At 50.9% G+C, this 14,236-nt stretch overlaps 1 protein-coding gene across 3 annotated transcripts in view; it reads right to left on the bottom strand.

Annotated features, from left to right (window-relative positions):
- The window catches only part of HDAC4 (histone deacetylase 4), a 78,980-nt gene that overhangs the window by 29,281 nt on the left and 35,463 nt on the right, over positions 1-14,236 (bottom strand). For 2 of the 3 annotated variants that reach the window (XM_042035230.1, XM_042035228.1), the window contains exons 9-11: positions 11,656-11,885; positions 5,534-5,791; positions 4,571-4,757 (exon numbers count right to left, since the gene is read on the bottom strand). In XM_042035230.1, the coding sequence (XP_041891164.1) occupies positions 4,571-4,757; positions 5,534-5,791; positions 11,656-11,885 (675 nt within the window). The remainder of the gene's footprint in view (positions 1-4,570; positions 4,758-5,533; positions 5,792-11,655; positions 11,886-14,236) is intronic. The other variant, XM_042035229.1, reaches the window with a different exon arrangement.

The raw sequence follows: 14,236 nt of genomic DNA, 5'->3' as shown, positions 1-14,236 counted from the left end.
CAGATAATCTTTCAGGTCCTTTCCAACCCAAGGTTTTCCATGATTTCTATGGACTCCAAAGGTCTTGACGAGAATCCAAAGCCTCTGAGGCAGCAGCGGCAGGAGCCGGTCCCAGCTCAATCTGGGAGCTCCAAGGGGCTTGCAGGGATCTAGGAGCAGCCCTGGACACGCAGCTGGAGCTGAGGCTGTGCCCCTGCACGCTCCCAAGCCTGGCTCCAGCTGCAGTCCCACCTCCTGGCTGGGTGTGGGCACGTTGTGCCACCGGGAATCTTGGCTCCCTGCCCTGGCCCCGGCACCCGCAGGACTCCAGCGTCAGGGGAGGTGTCTGGCAGCTCCTCGCTCTGCTGTAGGTGAGTGCAGAGGGAAAAAACACCCCCCAAAAGCCAAACCACGCTGGGTTCAAGGGAGAGAACAGAGCCCTGGTAATTGGCTGCCCTCGGGTCAGCCAAAGTTCACTCGGAGGAGGCTGTGCTGCAAAGCTCTCTCGAGGTCTCCCATGTTTGATGCACAGCATCAAACACCACCAGGAGCTGCTGGGCCAAGGCAAGCTCGGAATTCACCTGAGGAGAAGCTTTCACCCCAGCCTGAGTTTAACTGAACAAGTGCAAGGTCTTAAACTAGAAGAAATTTAGATTGGATTTACGGAGGAAATTCTCAGCTGTGAGGGTGGTGAGGCCCTGACTGTCCCATCCCTGGAAATGTCCAGGGTCGGGTTGGACAGGGCTTGGAGCAACCTGGGATAGTGGAAGGTGTCCCTGCCCATGGAACTGGATCACCTTCAAGGTCCCTTCCAACTCAAACCACTCAAGGATTCTCTCCCACTCCAAACCTGGCGTTTGCAGAATCTGGTTCATCACTGGTTCTCCTCTCCCAAGGGTTCAGTGATAACAGCAGTGTCTCAGCGAAGTCCTTCTGTGCTGCAACCACACGTCACTCATCATTTCTCTTTCCTAGAAACCAGCCCAGTGGAAAAGGGAGCTGTTCCCAATTCCTTCCTGTGGCTGGGGACACACATGCACACTCACACACACACACACAGAGGGAAGCTCGGCAATTTAAGCTTAAAATACAAAACTACACTGGCTGTCACAAGTTAATTGAAGTGGTGCTGGAAGCAAGACTCTCTTCAGACATAAGAACAATCATTTTTAAAGGTCAGCACTAAAGCAAAACCAACTGGCTTTTCTTGGCAGAACAAACATATGATCTGAGGTTCAGATAATTATATTGCTCTGCACGGGAGAGAATAAATGCCTTCATCAGAAAGGAAAAACCCTTTAATGCAGAACATCAGAATAATTTGTGGACCCATTTTTGCAGGAGATCAGAGACTGGATAATTGGAGCTATGCAAATTAATGGCCTAACCTGAAGATCCTTATTCAAGTGTGTAGAACAGGGCAAGCACAAGTATTCATTAAAGTCACGGGGGCTGCTCGAGCTAGAGAGGGCAAGTTCAAGGACTGGCTTTCTGGGAGGAAGGAAAATTAAATGTCATGCTTCAGGACATCAAACTGATTGCTGGAAGGATTCAGGAAAGGCACGGCTTTCACTTTGATGTGGAGTAATGGACATCATGTTTGAGAGCTGCAGTATGTGGCTCCTTCCCCTGCACCTTTGAAGTCTCAGGTGTTGGTCACCGAGAGAGACAGGAAAATAAAATATACATCAGCCCCAGAACTTCCAGCTGTCTGCAGCTAACTCGGTCCAGGGAAAGCATCAGCTTTCTGTGTTATTTCTATACAATATCCCACACATGAAAGGGAGGAACAATTCCCCTGTCTGTTGGACAAGGACTGATCTCTTAAGGGCCACATCCACATCCAGAGTGATCACGGTTGGCCTGATTAGGGCCATTCAGCGAGCTTTGCTCCCTGCAGCCCTCTCACCAACCCATCACACCAATTCCAACCCTCAGTCCTCTGCCTTAGGATCAGTCTCCAAAGCAGCCGCTTATCAGCCAGATGGATTTTCCTCAGGAAAAAGAAGCCTGATGCACTTCAGCACTGCTTGCTTTTGAAAAATACCCAAGACTTTCATTTCCTGCCTTCCAAAGAACAGCTCAATCCCAGTGATTAAGCTTCAGCATCCACCTCCAGAAACAATCTCCGACACGCCGCCGTGGACAACCCCAGCAAAACATGAGGCAATTTCACTCACACACATGCTCAGCAGCTGAAATGCCTTTCCTTCCCTTTCTCCTGCTTCCATGCCCATGGCAGTGGGTGTTCTTCCCTGCCTCTCTTAAGCAGACAGTGCTGGTTAATTAAACCAAACCTCTTATGAGACCTAGGACTAGCTTTAGGTCCAGCACAGAGGTCTTTATGCTTTGCACCTTAATTAGTGACAGTGAATGCCTGATTTTATTGTGCTTCCTCCTCCACTCACCCAGCATAAATGCAGAGATGGAAGGGAAAAGAAAAGTCAAGCCCTTGGAATCTTAACCTGGGTAAACACCATGAAAATGGTATTTTACAGGTGAACTACCCGAAGCATTCTGCACCTCATCACTGTGTGCAGTGCTGGATAGAAACAATGTGATATTCCACCTCTTATTTCCAGCCACTTTTTTAGTTTTTCAAACCCTGCCTCCGAGGAAAATAAACCCTGACACTGGAACAGCACCTTTTCCAAGCAGCACAGCTCTCAAACCTGCACTCTTACTGTTGCCTGCAATTTTAAACGAAATTCAGGGTCACGGATCTGAGTCAAACATAGATCCTCTGGTAGGAAATATTATTTATTGTATGTCCAGAGTCTTGCATGTGATTGATTGGGCAGCTTCAACACTGGTGGAGGAGGAGGGAAGAAAGGGAAGGAATGAATAATCCTTTCAAGCAGGGCCAGGCTTCCTTGTTTTGAAAGCCCTAAGGTTTGGGGTTAAGTGTATTAGGAGCTCAAATTTCATCTGCTCTGACCCTGAGACAGGGGAATTTTCCTTGCACCCTTGGCAAAAGCCAAAATCTATTAATTTTGTGAGAACTGATGGCGTTAGAAATGCAGCTCTGCTGAAATTCTGGGGTTCAACATCAACAACAATGAGTAAGAGACTTTAAAGGGAAAAACGGAGCCGTTCCCTGGGTTTTTCCAGAGCTGACAGCACACGCCTCCCAGCCTGCCTGCAGCCAGGAGCTGAGGAACAAAGTCACACTGAACATGCCACTATTACTACACCAGCAGGGCCTGAAAATAAACCCGATTCACAGCACTGAGCTGAGTGATGCAAGAAGTGTAGGTTAAAAATGGAATAAAAGCAGAAGTGAAAGGGAAACAACATCATGAGTCGCTCTTATTTGGGCGTTGTGGATTTTTCTCCCCCCTCCTTTTCCTTTTCCCAGGGAACACATCACGTTGCAAACTGTTCATTCACAAAATAAGAGCCTGACATTTGGGGGAGAAGGCGGACTTCGAAATCAGTCCCCATCACCCAGCACGGGGCTTGAGAAGTCGCACAGGAAAGCAACTTCCAGCAGTTGCTAAGGGTACTGAAGAGGCAGAAAGGATTTTGGGGAGAAAAGCTGGTTGTCAGGATACAGGAAGAACAATTTGCTTTTTGCTTTTAATCTTGGTGGGGAGCTCACAGAATCCCAGGAAGGTTTGGGTTGGATGGGACCTCAAAGCCCATCTTGTTCCACCCCCTGCCATGGGCAGGGACACCTTCCACTGTCCCAGGGTTCTCCAAGCTGGCTGTGAACACTTCCCGGGATGGGGATCAACACTTATTTTGCACTCATGCTTTCCACCAGACAAATGCAGGACTGCACTTACTGTTTTCCTTCACAGGTAAGCAAACACTCTTTGGTCTCTGTCTCTTCAAGACAACACGAAATCACCAGCTCACCTCATTTTTCCTGACCTGCGGGCACGGACTCCTGTGTTACAGGAGGAGGCAAGGCTGGCAGGAAGCCCGGAGTGGATAACTTACGGCACGAGATTATGGAGGGGCTGGAGAAGGTGGAGGAAGCAGAGCCAGCATTGCACTCTGTCCCTCAGGGGCACTGGTTCTCCCTGCCTTGCCTCTAAATCAGCTCTGCCACAGCCTGGGACTCGCTCTGTCTGCCTGGAGACACAGAACTCCAGGGCTGTGCTGCTGCTGGTGTGGGCAGGTTGTTTTTGCTCCGGGGAAGGGACATGCAGGACAACAGGGATGACTCAGTCTGCTCCTTGAAGAAGGCAGGACGTTACGGAGCACCCAAACGGGGATGAGACGCGGAGCCCACGCTTATGGATTGGCAGGGACGGGGAAGAAAATCTTAGCATCGTCATCATGGAATGGTTTGGGTAGGAAAGGACCTTAAAGCTCATCTTGTGGGCAGGGCTGGGACACCTTCCACTTCCCCAGGCTGCTTCAAGCCCCATCCAACCTGGCCTTGGACACTTCCAGGGATCCAGGGGCAGCCACAGCTGCTCTGGGCAACCTTATCACCCTCACAGGGAAGGACTTCCTTCCAACAACCCATCTAACCCTCCTCCCAGTCTAAAGCTATTCCTCCTTTTCCTGTCACTCCATGCCCTTGCAGAAAAGCTCAATGGAAGGCACACCAGTCATCCCCAGCCCCCCCAAACCTCACCTGTTGTGAACCTTGGCTTAGTGGGTGGCTCCTGCACAGACATGGGGAAGGTGGCCGAGGCGGGGGAGGACTGTGCCCGGGACAGGGGCCGGTGTCCCCCGAAGGACACGGGCATGCCGGCCGCCTCCAGCGATGCCTGGTAGTTCCTCAGCTGGTGGATCCGCTGCTGCTCCAGGAGCAGGGCTTGCTGTGGGGAAAAGAAGCAGGCAGCTGCTGAAAGGGCCTTCCCAAAAGGGTTTCTCAAGGCTGGTGGGCTTGGACTCCTTTTCCTCACATGCAGCAAATGAATGTGGTGTTTCTAGGGCCAAGTCAGGCAGACACAGCACACGGAGCCCCAGCCCTGTGGGCAGGGACACCTTCCACCATCCCATCCAGCCTGGCCTTGGACACTTCCAAGGATCCAGGGGCAGCCACAGCTGCTCTGGGCAAATGTAGTTCCTGACATTCCTGGAGGACATGGATGAGCTCCATTACACTGTGCTACCTTGTTACTGGATTTATCACCTGCAATCCACAAGCCTCCGGTGTTTTCCCCCAGAAATGAGCCTGGCTGGAGGCTCTAGGATCTCTAATTCTGAAGCAGGAACACCCTCCGCTTGTCCCCTGCTTCCTTGCACAGTCTTTTTCTGGAGAAATTAATTTTAAATCATTAAACCAAAATAAAATCCTCTGCTGGTGGCTAGTGCTCTGGAATGTTAGGATACACTTTGTCTTCCCAAAGAAACAGCCACAGAAGTGGCTCAGTGCCCGTTAACACAGTGACTGTGTTTTGTGCAGGTGAGCCAGACTCTCCTCCCAGGGAAGGAATCACTGATTTTACACCGGGTTCCTCTACCCAGCCAACCCTCAGGAGCTGGTTCCCCTCGGAGTCTCCCCCTCGGAGCAGCACAAGGTGACTTCCAAGCTCAAATCCACGTTCTACACCACAACCCAAGCGCCGGACTCGGCGCTCCGTGAGCTCACCTGGCGGAAGAGCAGCTCCTGCTCCGCCTGCCTCTGCCCGGACTCCAGCTCCTGCTGCGGCTCTGCCTCCTCCTCGTCGCTCTCGATGGGCTCCTGCTTCACCTGCACCACGCTGGCCAGCGCTGGGGCCTCCTTCTGGCCCGCGGCCCTGTCGCCATAGGGCTCCTCCAGCAGGGCCTGGTGCTCGCGCAGCTCCTCCTCCGTCTCCTCGGGGTGGCTCTCGTGCTGCCGCGCCGGCTCCGTGGGTTTGGATATGATCTGAAAGCAGAGAGCCCATCAGGCGAAGCGCAACTCACCACAGGGGAAGCTCGCCCTGTCCTCCAGACTCACGGGAAAGAGCACTTCTGGGTGGTTCCGCCTCACAATCCAGGCCCGGAACAATCCAGGGAAAGGTCAGGGCAACCTCGGCATGAAGGGCTCTGAAATCCCGTGGCCCAGGTAATGACACCCCCTCATTTTCCACTCAACTTTCCCTCTGAAGGAGTAAGGGCCTCTTGTTCCTGCGCGCCTCCAGATGCTGCTCCATTCACAAACCCGCAGAGCAGCCATCGAGATGTTTGGCAATTAAATTCTGAAAGAATACGAGGGACACAAAGCCTCCAAGCGGGGTTTTGCTGCCTGTTTGTCCAATCTCACCTCGAGTCACCCCCTGCATTTCATCTGTGAGGCTGAAATAAAGATTACTTGAAAACCTGCACTCTTAAGAGGAAACTCAGGACACACAGCTGAGAGCAAACCTCAAAGCAGCACTGTTCTAACCTGACCTCCCTAACCAGACTCAGTAAACTCCTCTGAGAGCTGCTCCTAAACCAAAAGGAACAATTTAATTTTCACTGTAATTCACTCAGACTTTTTAAAGTTCATTGGCAAGATAAAATTCACGGTCCTCTGTCTCAGACTGCTTATGATTTTTATTTGGGATATAAAAAAAAACCCCCAAATGTGACCTGTTTTTAACACCAGCATGGGAAAACCAATCCATTTCCTCCCTTTCAAAGAGCTCAGGCTGCCCCTGCTCCACAGGCTTAAAAAGAAACTGCTGCACTTTGAAAGTTGTCAGGGCAAGGTTTAATGAGGATTAGGTCATTGGTATGGAAAGCAATATTGATTTTAAATCTAATAAAGCTAAATCAAAACATGGTTATTGAACACATGCAGGAGGAGGGACTGTTTGTCAGTAACTTGCTCTTTGAAGAACAGTGGCTCCAACCTGGAATTAAGCCTTTTTTCCTCCCCAAAAGTAGGAAGGAAGGTTCTGCCATACAACTTAAGCAAGGCAGAGGGGCAGGAATGGAGTTAAATCTGGCAAGGGACATGAAGGGCATGAAGAAAGAAAAGAGGAAGACCAGAGAGATCCTGGTCCCACTGCTGAATGAGGGAAGGCACCCGGTGGCATGTGGCACAGAAAAGGCCACAGCACTTAATGCCCTATTTAAGACCATCCTTCAGGAATCCCAGGACTCTGACACCAGAGGAAAAGTCTGGAACAAGGAAAACTTCCCTCGCTGCAGGAACTACCAGGTTTAGGCAACACTTAAGAGAACTTGGATATACTTAAGTCCTTGGACTCTCATGGGCTGCACTCACAAGTGATGGGACAAGAGGCCATGGGCACAAATTCAAACCCTTGAAATTCCTTCTGAACACAATAAAACACTTTTTTTTTTCCTGTGAGGGTGGTCAAACACTTGAACAAGTTTTTCAGACAAGTTCTGGAGTCTCCATCCTTGGAGATCCTTGGGCAACCTGGTCACGCAGGGACACTGCCCTCAGTGACCTCGGGAGGTCCCTGCAAAGATTCAGGGATCAAAACCCCTCAAGGATTTTTGTGAGGTTCCCCCTGCCCCCCAGTTTCATTCCTTACAACACACACTGAATATCCAAACCACATTAAGCTAAAACTTCTTCCACCAATTTTCTTTAAGCCCTCTTAGGCTTGATGAATATAATCTGTTTTAAAGATAATTAAATCATCACAAACCATCTGCTACTTGTGGTTTTTTTTCCCTGCTTGGATCGAAGGTCTCAAGCTTTTGAACTTAATACCTTTTGAACTTCTGAACTGCACAAGGTAATTGCTGGGAAAAATAACTCACAATGCCACTGTCATACCCAATGGGAATGAGAGGCCGTGTAAGCCCCTAGAAGTTTTAAATTATTCCTGCTCCTTAAAAATGTGAGAATTAATTGAAAAGCACAGTGAAGGTTGAAAAGACCAAGTGGTCAATGACAAGGACATTTCAGACATTCCGTCTGCTCTCCCTTTGCAGAGGGAATCTCCTGGTCTGTCACCAGCTCCAGCTGCAGCAACCCTGCCCTCAGAGGACGATTTTGCAGAGAAGACACTTTGTTCCCAACACATTCCACATAATGCACTGACTATCTGCATCCCAGGCCCATTAAAACTCCCTAAAAATCTTCCATTTGTGCAGTTTTACGAGCACGTGCTCGTGCAGTTGAAAACTGGAGGGAAACAAAGTGCAAGGGGCTGGCTGTAAAGGTAGCACTGAAGCTGCTTGTAAATGTTTCTGGAATAGTAAACACAGAGCACCGTAAATAACTCCTCCCTCCCTTAATTAGCTCTCTGGCTTCCTCTGCCACGAGGTTACTCCTCTGTTTTCATACCCAGTGGCCTCTGGCTGTCACAAAGTGCCACCACCATGAGCCTCTGGTAAAGGCACTGCCTCTCCAGCCTCGGGCAGAGAACGACTTCACTCCGGAATAAATTACAGCTCTCTAGTCACAAGCATTTTTAAAAGGCTCCACGCAGCTGGCAAGAGTTCTCCTCCACAGCTTCGAGATACAAAGAACAGAAATTAAACAAAACCCACAAAACAACAAAGAAACACCACATAGCAAAGCCACGTCATAAATACAGGGAAAACCAAAGAGTTCGTCACTTTTCTGTGGAATGTTTCATGAGGGGGAAAAAGCTGCATTTTTTGCTAGTGACATTTCAGCTGCCATTGGATTTGTCCAGCAGATGTGATAAATAGACTCACAGATTCATTAAGGTTGGAAAAGACCTCCAAGACCACCAAACCCAGCCTCTGAGTACCACCAGGCCCATCAATCCATACCAGCTGCTCCAGGGGACACCTTTCTCTACAGTGGCAAGTTCCTGGGACACTGAAGACCTTGAAGGTCCTACTAAACAGGTTAGGGACAGCTATTTACACATCAGAGACCAATGAGGAGCCCCCAGCACAAAAATCATGGAATCCCAGAATGGCTTGGGCTGGATGGGACTCTGATCCCCACTGGTGGGTGGCACAGGAGGAAAACCAGAGGAAGAGAGGAGGCAGGAAGCAAAGGAGGATGTCACACTAGCTCAGCCCCGGCCATGCCATGATGTGCAGAAGGCAGTAGAAACCTCCTTTTCCTCCCTCTGGAGTCAAAGGACAAACTCAAGGAAGAAACAGAACAACTCTGGACAGCTGGAGACACAGCTTTGATGAAAATGAGGAAAAAAACAGAAAAAAAAAGAGATGATAAAGGCTGAACTCATTTAACTCGACATCACTCTTCCCACGTTCCCTTTGGGTTCTAATTTTTAACTTTTCCAGACTAAGGGGAAACGAGAGATGATAAGGGATGACGGGGAGAGGCTGACTTGGGCACCAGCCATGTAGGGAGCTGGCAGAGCCTTCTGCAGCAGCCAAAGCCTACAGAAATCTCTTGATCTGGTTTTTTTTCCCCCTGAAGTGATGAGACAGCAGGGGAAAAACAACTGTCTGAGGCAGCCTCAGTCCTGCTGCTGGAAGGACCAGGAGACTGTGGAGCTGCTGTGCGTGGAGGGAACAACCCACCTGCAAGGCTGGATGGGGCTTGGAGAGAAAACTCTTCTGATGTTACAAATCACAGAATCCTTAAGGCTGGAAAAGCCCTCTCAGACCATCAAGTCCAACCATTCCCCCAGCACTGCCAAACCCACTCCCAAACCGTGTCTCCCAGTGCCACATTCACACGTTGTCTGATCACTTCCAGGGATGGAGACTCCACCACTGCCCCCAGCAGCCTGTGCCAGTGCCTGACCACCCTTTCAGTGGAGAAATATTTCCTGATAATCCAACCTAAACCTCCCAGGTTTGAACATTAAACCTGCAAAAGAGGTGGGATATAGAAGCACAGGGTGACGGTGGAATTTCAGCTCACTGAGAAAAACAGAATGGTTTAGGCTAGAAGGGATCTTAAAGCTCATCCCATTCCCTCCCTACCATAGGCAGGGACACCTTCCACTATCCCAGGGTGCTCCAAGCTCAGTCCAACCTGGCCTTGAACACTTCCAGGGATCATGGGGCAGCCACAGCTTCTCTGATGATTATTCTTACTATTTTAAAGTAAAACAGTGTATTTTTTCTCGGTTGCCTTCCTGGAAACAGCAAGACTTGTTTTGGCTGCAGTCCCCTCAAAAATTTCATCTGCTGCAGACACCTAACAGGGAACATTTAGGGCCAAAATCTCAAAGTTTGGAAAAATCATATGGAATTAAGAAGAGCCTTATTTCAGAGTATATAAATATATAAAAGACTTCAGGAGTATTATTTACGGGAAATCCACAAATAAAAAAATTAACAGGCACTGCCATTGGTCCTGTTAATAATTAAATATTCTTTTCTTTTATTTTTAGCCGTGCCCTTAACTCTCCTACACACGAGGGTCCTAAAATATCCCCACATCTGGGAAAAGTCTTCTTCCATGTCAGCACTTGGATGCTGTCCCACGGGATAAATCCGCCACACGCATGCAGCGCTAGCACCAAAGTGATTTTAACTCGTGACTCCTATAAATCAAACTCTGGGAAGCTGCCCCTCTGCCATCAGTTCAATTAAACCCTCTCTGCTTCTGCTGTGGAGAGCGATGGGTCCCAGCTCTGACAAAGCTGGAATTCAGAGTGCTCCAGTGGCTCTCCAGCTCCTGGGAGGTCCGGGAGAAAGTCTGAATGAGCTCAGCGGATACGTCACGGCGGAGGCTTTGGAAAAGCTTTAGAAACCTTGATGCGACAAATCCCTCCAGCTGACACTGGCCTGAACAAAGAACCCCAACTCACTGCCGCGCATCCCACGGCCCTGGTCCTGAGGAGTGTGTGGAGGGGGGGAGGAAATGGGATCCCTCTGGAGCAGCGGCTCCCCAGGGCCCCGTGTGCGGGGCTGACCCAGGGCCAGGGCTGGCACCCGCGGTGGCAGCTCTCCAGGAGGACAGCATTGACGTCAGTGGCTTGTGTAACCATCCTGCCCCAGCCCAGCCCATAAACGAGGCTTTGGGGGTGGTTGTGTGTGGGGGGGGTTGCGGCTTCTTCCACTCTTTGATCCAGCCCTCCCTCAGTGGTTGTGTTTTCTCACAGGACTGGAACAGTGGAAACATTTGGAGGAAGCTCTGCTGTAAATGAAACCGCCGCGATCCGAACGGCCGCCTGCCATGGGCTGGTCCTGAGCCCCAAACTTCCTGCTCCTGGAATTGCTGCTTTCCCTGGGACTCCTTGGGAGGAGTGTTCTGAAAGCCTCAAAGCAGGACAAATCCCAGAATGGGTTGGGTGGGAAGGGACCTTAAAGATGATGCAGTTCCACCCTCCTGCCATGGACAGGACACCTCCCACTGTCCCAGGCTGCTCCAAGCCCCAGTGTCCAGCCTGGCCTTGGGCACTGCCAGGGATCCAGGGGCAGCCACAGCTGCTCTGGGCACCCTGTGCCAGGGCCTGCCCACCCTCACAGGGAGCAATTCCTTCCCAAGATCCCATCCAGCCCTGCCCTCTGGCACTGGGAAGCCATTCCCTGTGTCCTGTCCCTCCATGCCTTGTCCTCAGTCCCTCTGCAGCTCTCCTGGAGCCCCTTTAGGCCCTGCAAGGGGCTCTGAGCTCTCCCTGGAGCCTTCTCTCCTCCAGGCTGAACTCCCTTAAGTCTCTCAGCCTTCCAGCAAACACTTCAATAAATCTGAGTAACTTCCCTCACAAATACTTCCTGGTGTTGTCATGCCTTAGAGAGGTCCAAGGGTGAGAGGTCCAGGGATGAGAGGCCCAGGGATGCTGGAGGTGGAGCCCACACACACACCCGCACTAGGGACCCCAAAATCGCGTGCTTGGAGCTGCTAGGGAGGAAGAAAGGCATTGCAAGCTTCGTGCCTACCTTGTTGATGTGCAGCTGCTGCTGCTGGAATTGCTGTTTGTGTTTCTCCAGGAACTGCTGGTGCTGCTGCTGGATCACCAGCTGCTGGAGGGCCTGGGCGTTCTGGGGCAGGGGAGCAGACTGGGTGCGCCCGAGAGGGCGGTGCTGCCGCAGCTTGTGGATCGAAGGGGAGACCCTCTCTCCACCCACCAGGGGCTGTGCGTGCAGGGGCAGTCCTGAAAGATACCAGTCTGAAGATAATATGGAGGAAAAAACAGCAGAGGAGAAACAAGAGGAAGAAGAAAGGAAGGGAGAAAACGGCTGTTGAGTAACGCTGATGGTGACAGTGATACCATGTCAAACCCAGCCACCTCGCCACCTACAGCTGGAGCTGCCTTAGGAGAGAGCAGATAAATTAATTACCACTGCACGGAGCGATGCTTTGCTTGGTTTGAGCTCTGTGTCTGCCTGGTGACTCAGAGACCCTCTGGAAACACTTAATTTCTTGAAACCAGCAACACCTCACAGACCCTTCCGAGACCACAGAAGTCTGGAGGAGTTTAAACCTCACAGCTTGCCTCGGTCCAGGGACTGATCCCAGGTTCAAGCTGCAGGAACCAGCAGTTATCCCTCATGGGGGCTCCCTGGATACTCCCTTGATGACGATCAAGGAGTGCACGGCTGCCCTTGGCTGTGCTCTGCTCCACACACAGGGATGGAAAATCCCTGTGATAAGCCCCTGGCCGGCTCCGAGCTGGGAAAGGGACTGTTTCAGGAACATGGGAGCTGTCAGGCCTCAGAGCTTCTGCAGCAAGAAGGTAAGTTAGAGGCCAAGGTGACAAAGAGCTGGAATTGTTTCCATCACTGTCCTGTGCAGACATGCCAGTGAGTTAACAAAACTCAAAAGGTTATTTTGGGATAATTGGGGTTACTGACACGCCCTTGGAGATTTGGGTGTCACTGATGGCTGCCGTGTGAAATACCCCCTGAGCTCTGGGAAGGACACATCTTTAGGAAGTGTCCTCTTTCCTCAGCAGTTCTTGGGGTGAGCCAGTTCCTGCCCAGCCCTCGGAAAACACTCCTTCCCACTCTTCTGAGAAAGCTGGGACACCAGCTACGCCCACCAAAGCCCAGCCCAAGGCGGGAGGAGCTGAGGATACACGTTTACTTTGGTTACACCTTGGGATAAAAAGGCATGGCTGGGAATTGCTGCCTCGCTAACAGGGGTAGGGCTGCAGTCACTTTTTTTTGGGCAAGAAGCCCTCTGCTCTCCTCAGGCTTTGGTTTAGGACAGAGTCAAGCTGCCAGAAGTCTGCAGCCAGCTCTGTGCTAAGGATTAGAAACACCTTGACATTTGCGTCTCAGGATGTGACCTCCTTTCCCAGCGATTCGCAGAACTGCCCTACGTGGAAGGAGCTGACTCATGTGGAAGCCTCTTTTCTCGGAAGACTTGAGTTTCTCCCACTCTCTGCTTTTTTCTGAAAGCAATCATGTGAAAGGGTATTTGATTTTATAAATGCGTGTCTCCACAGATGTCGGTGTGTACACACACGGGTCTGCGCACCAACACACGGATCATCGGCAGAGATGTGCTCCTTTTCCCTGAGAGCACAGCTCCTCCTCCCAAAAGCTCGAATCAGACAGCAGAGCTTGCACAGGATATTATGGAAGACTACCTTCCTCCAAAGCAATGGCCAAGGTGCTCCTGGGAAAGCTTTCCAGGAGACACCAAGTTCATGGAATCCTGGAATGGCTGGGCTTGGGAGGGACCTTAAAACTCAACTCATCCCACCCCCTGCCACAGGCAGGGACACCTTCCATTATCTCAGGTTGCTCCAAGCCCTGAATACGTTCCATGAGGACTACGGAACATCAGGACATGTGCCACAACACGAAGGATACTACCCGGAGTAACCGGTCCCAAAAGGAATGCCACAACTAAGGAATTCTGGTCTAGCTTCCCAAGCTGGCCATGTCTACCCTCCAGCACAGAGAGAGCCATCACAGCTGGATAATTCTGCAGCTGTCAGGGGACCATCTCCAGAGCTCAAGGCTCTCCAGCAGAATCCTAATAAACTCCACTTTGTTTCCAAGGAATAGCCAAGTATTAACTGCAGCTTGGCAGCCGGTGCACTCAAGGCTTTGGGGAGCACGTGTGAGCTCGCTGCCTCTCAGCTGCTGCCTCTGGAACGTGTGTTTCTCCTTGTTGCTGTGTCCTGACTCCTTCTCCTGAGTGTTGGGCTGTAACATGTTGTACTCGCTCGGGAAACACCGCACGGAGCAGGTGGAGTAGAAGGAATTCACTTGGAAACCAACACGGCACACTGGAAACCGAGGGAAGCGAACACACTTCTCTGCTTCGGCTTCCCCACATCTACGTGCTCCTAAGCTTATCCCAACCCCGTGGGTGTTCCTGGGATCTGGATGCACAACCAGCCACGAGCTGCAATGCTTCAGGGGCTGACACCTCCCGAGAACTTTCATGAGAAATGGAAGGAAGGGAAGGAAAACCAACACGCCTGTAACTGAGGCAGAACATCCTTTGTCCCAGCACCACACACAGGAAACCAGGAACGCATCCCAGTGGGAATTATTGCTTTGA

This window comes from Corvus kubaryi, unplaced genomic scaffold (genome assembly GCF_017639235.1).
Source record: "Corvus kubaryi isolate FWS band 111438036 unplaced genomic scaffold, C.kubaryi_AGA036_p1.0 37383, whole genome shotgun sequence".
NCBI classification, from domain to species: domain Eukaryota; kingdom Metazoa; phylum Chordata; class Aves; order Passeriformes; family Corvidae; genus Corvus; species Corvus kubaryi.
This window is presented reverse-complemented; position numbering and strand designations above follow the sequence as displayed.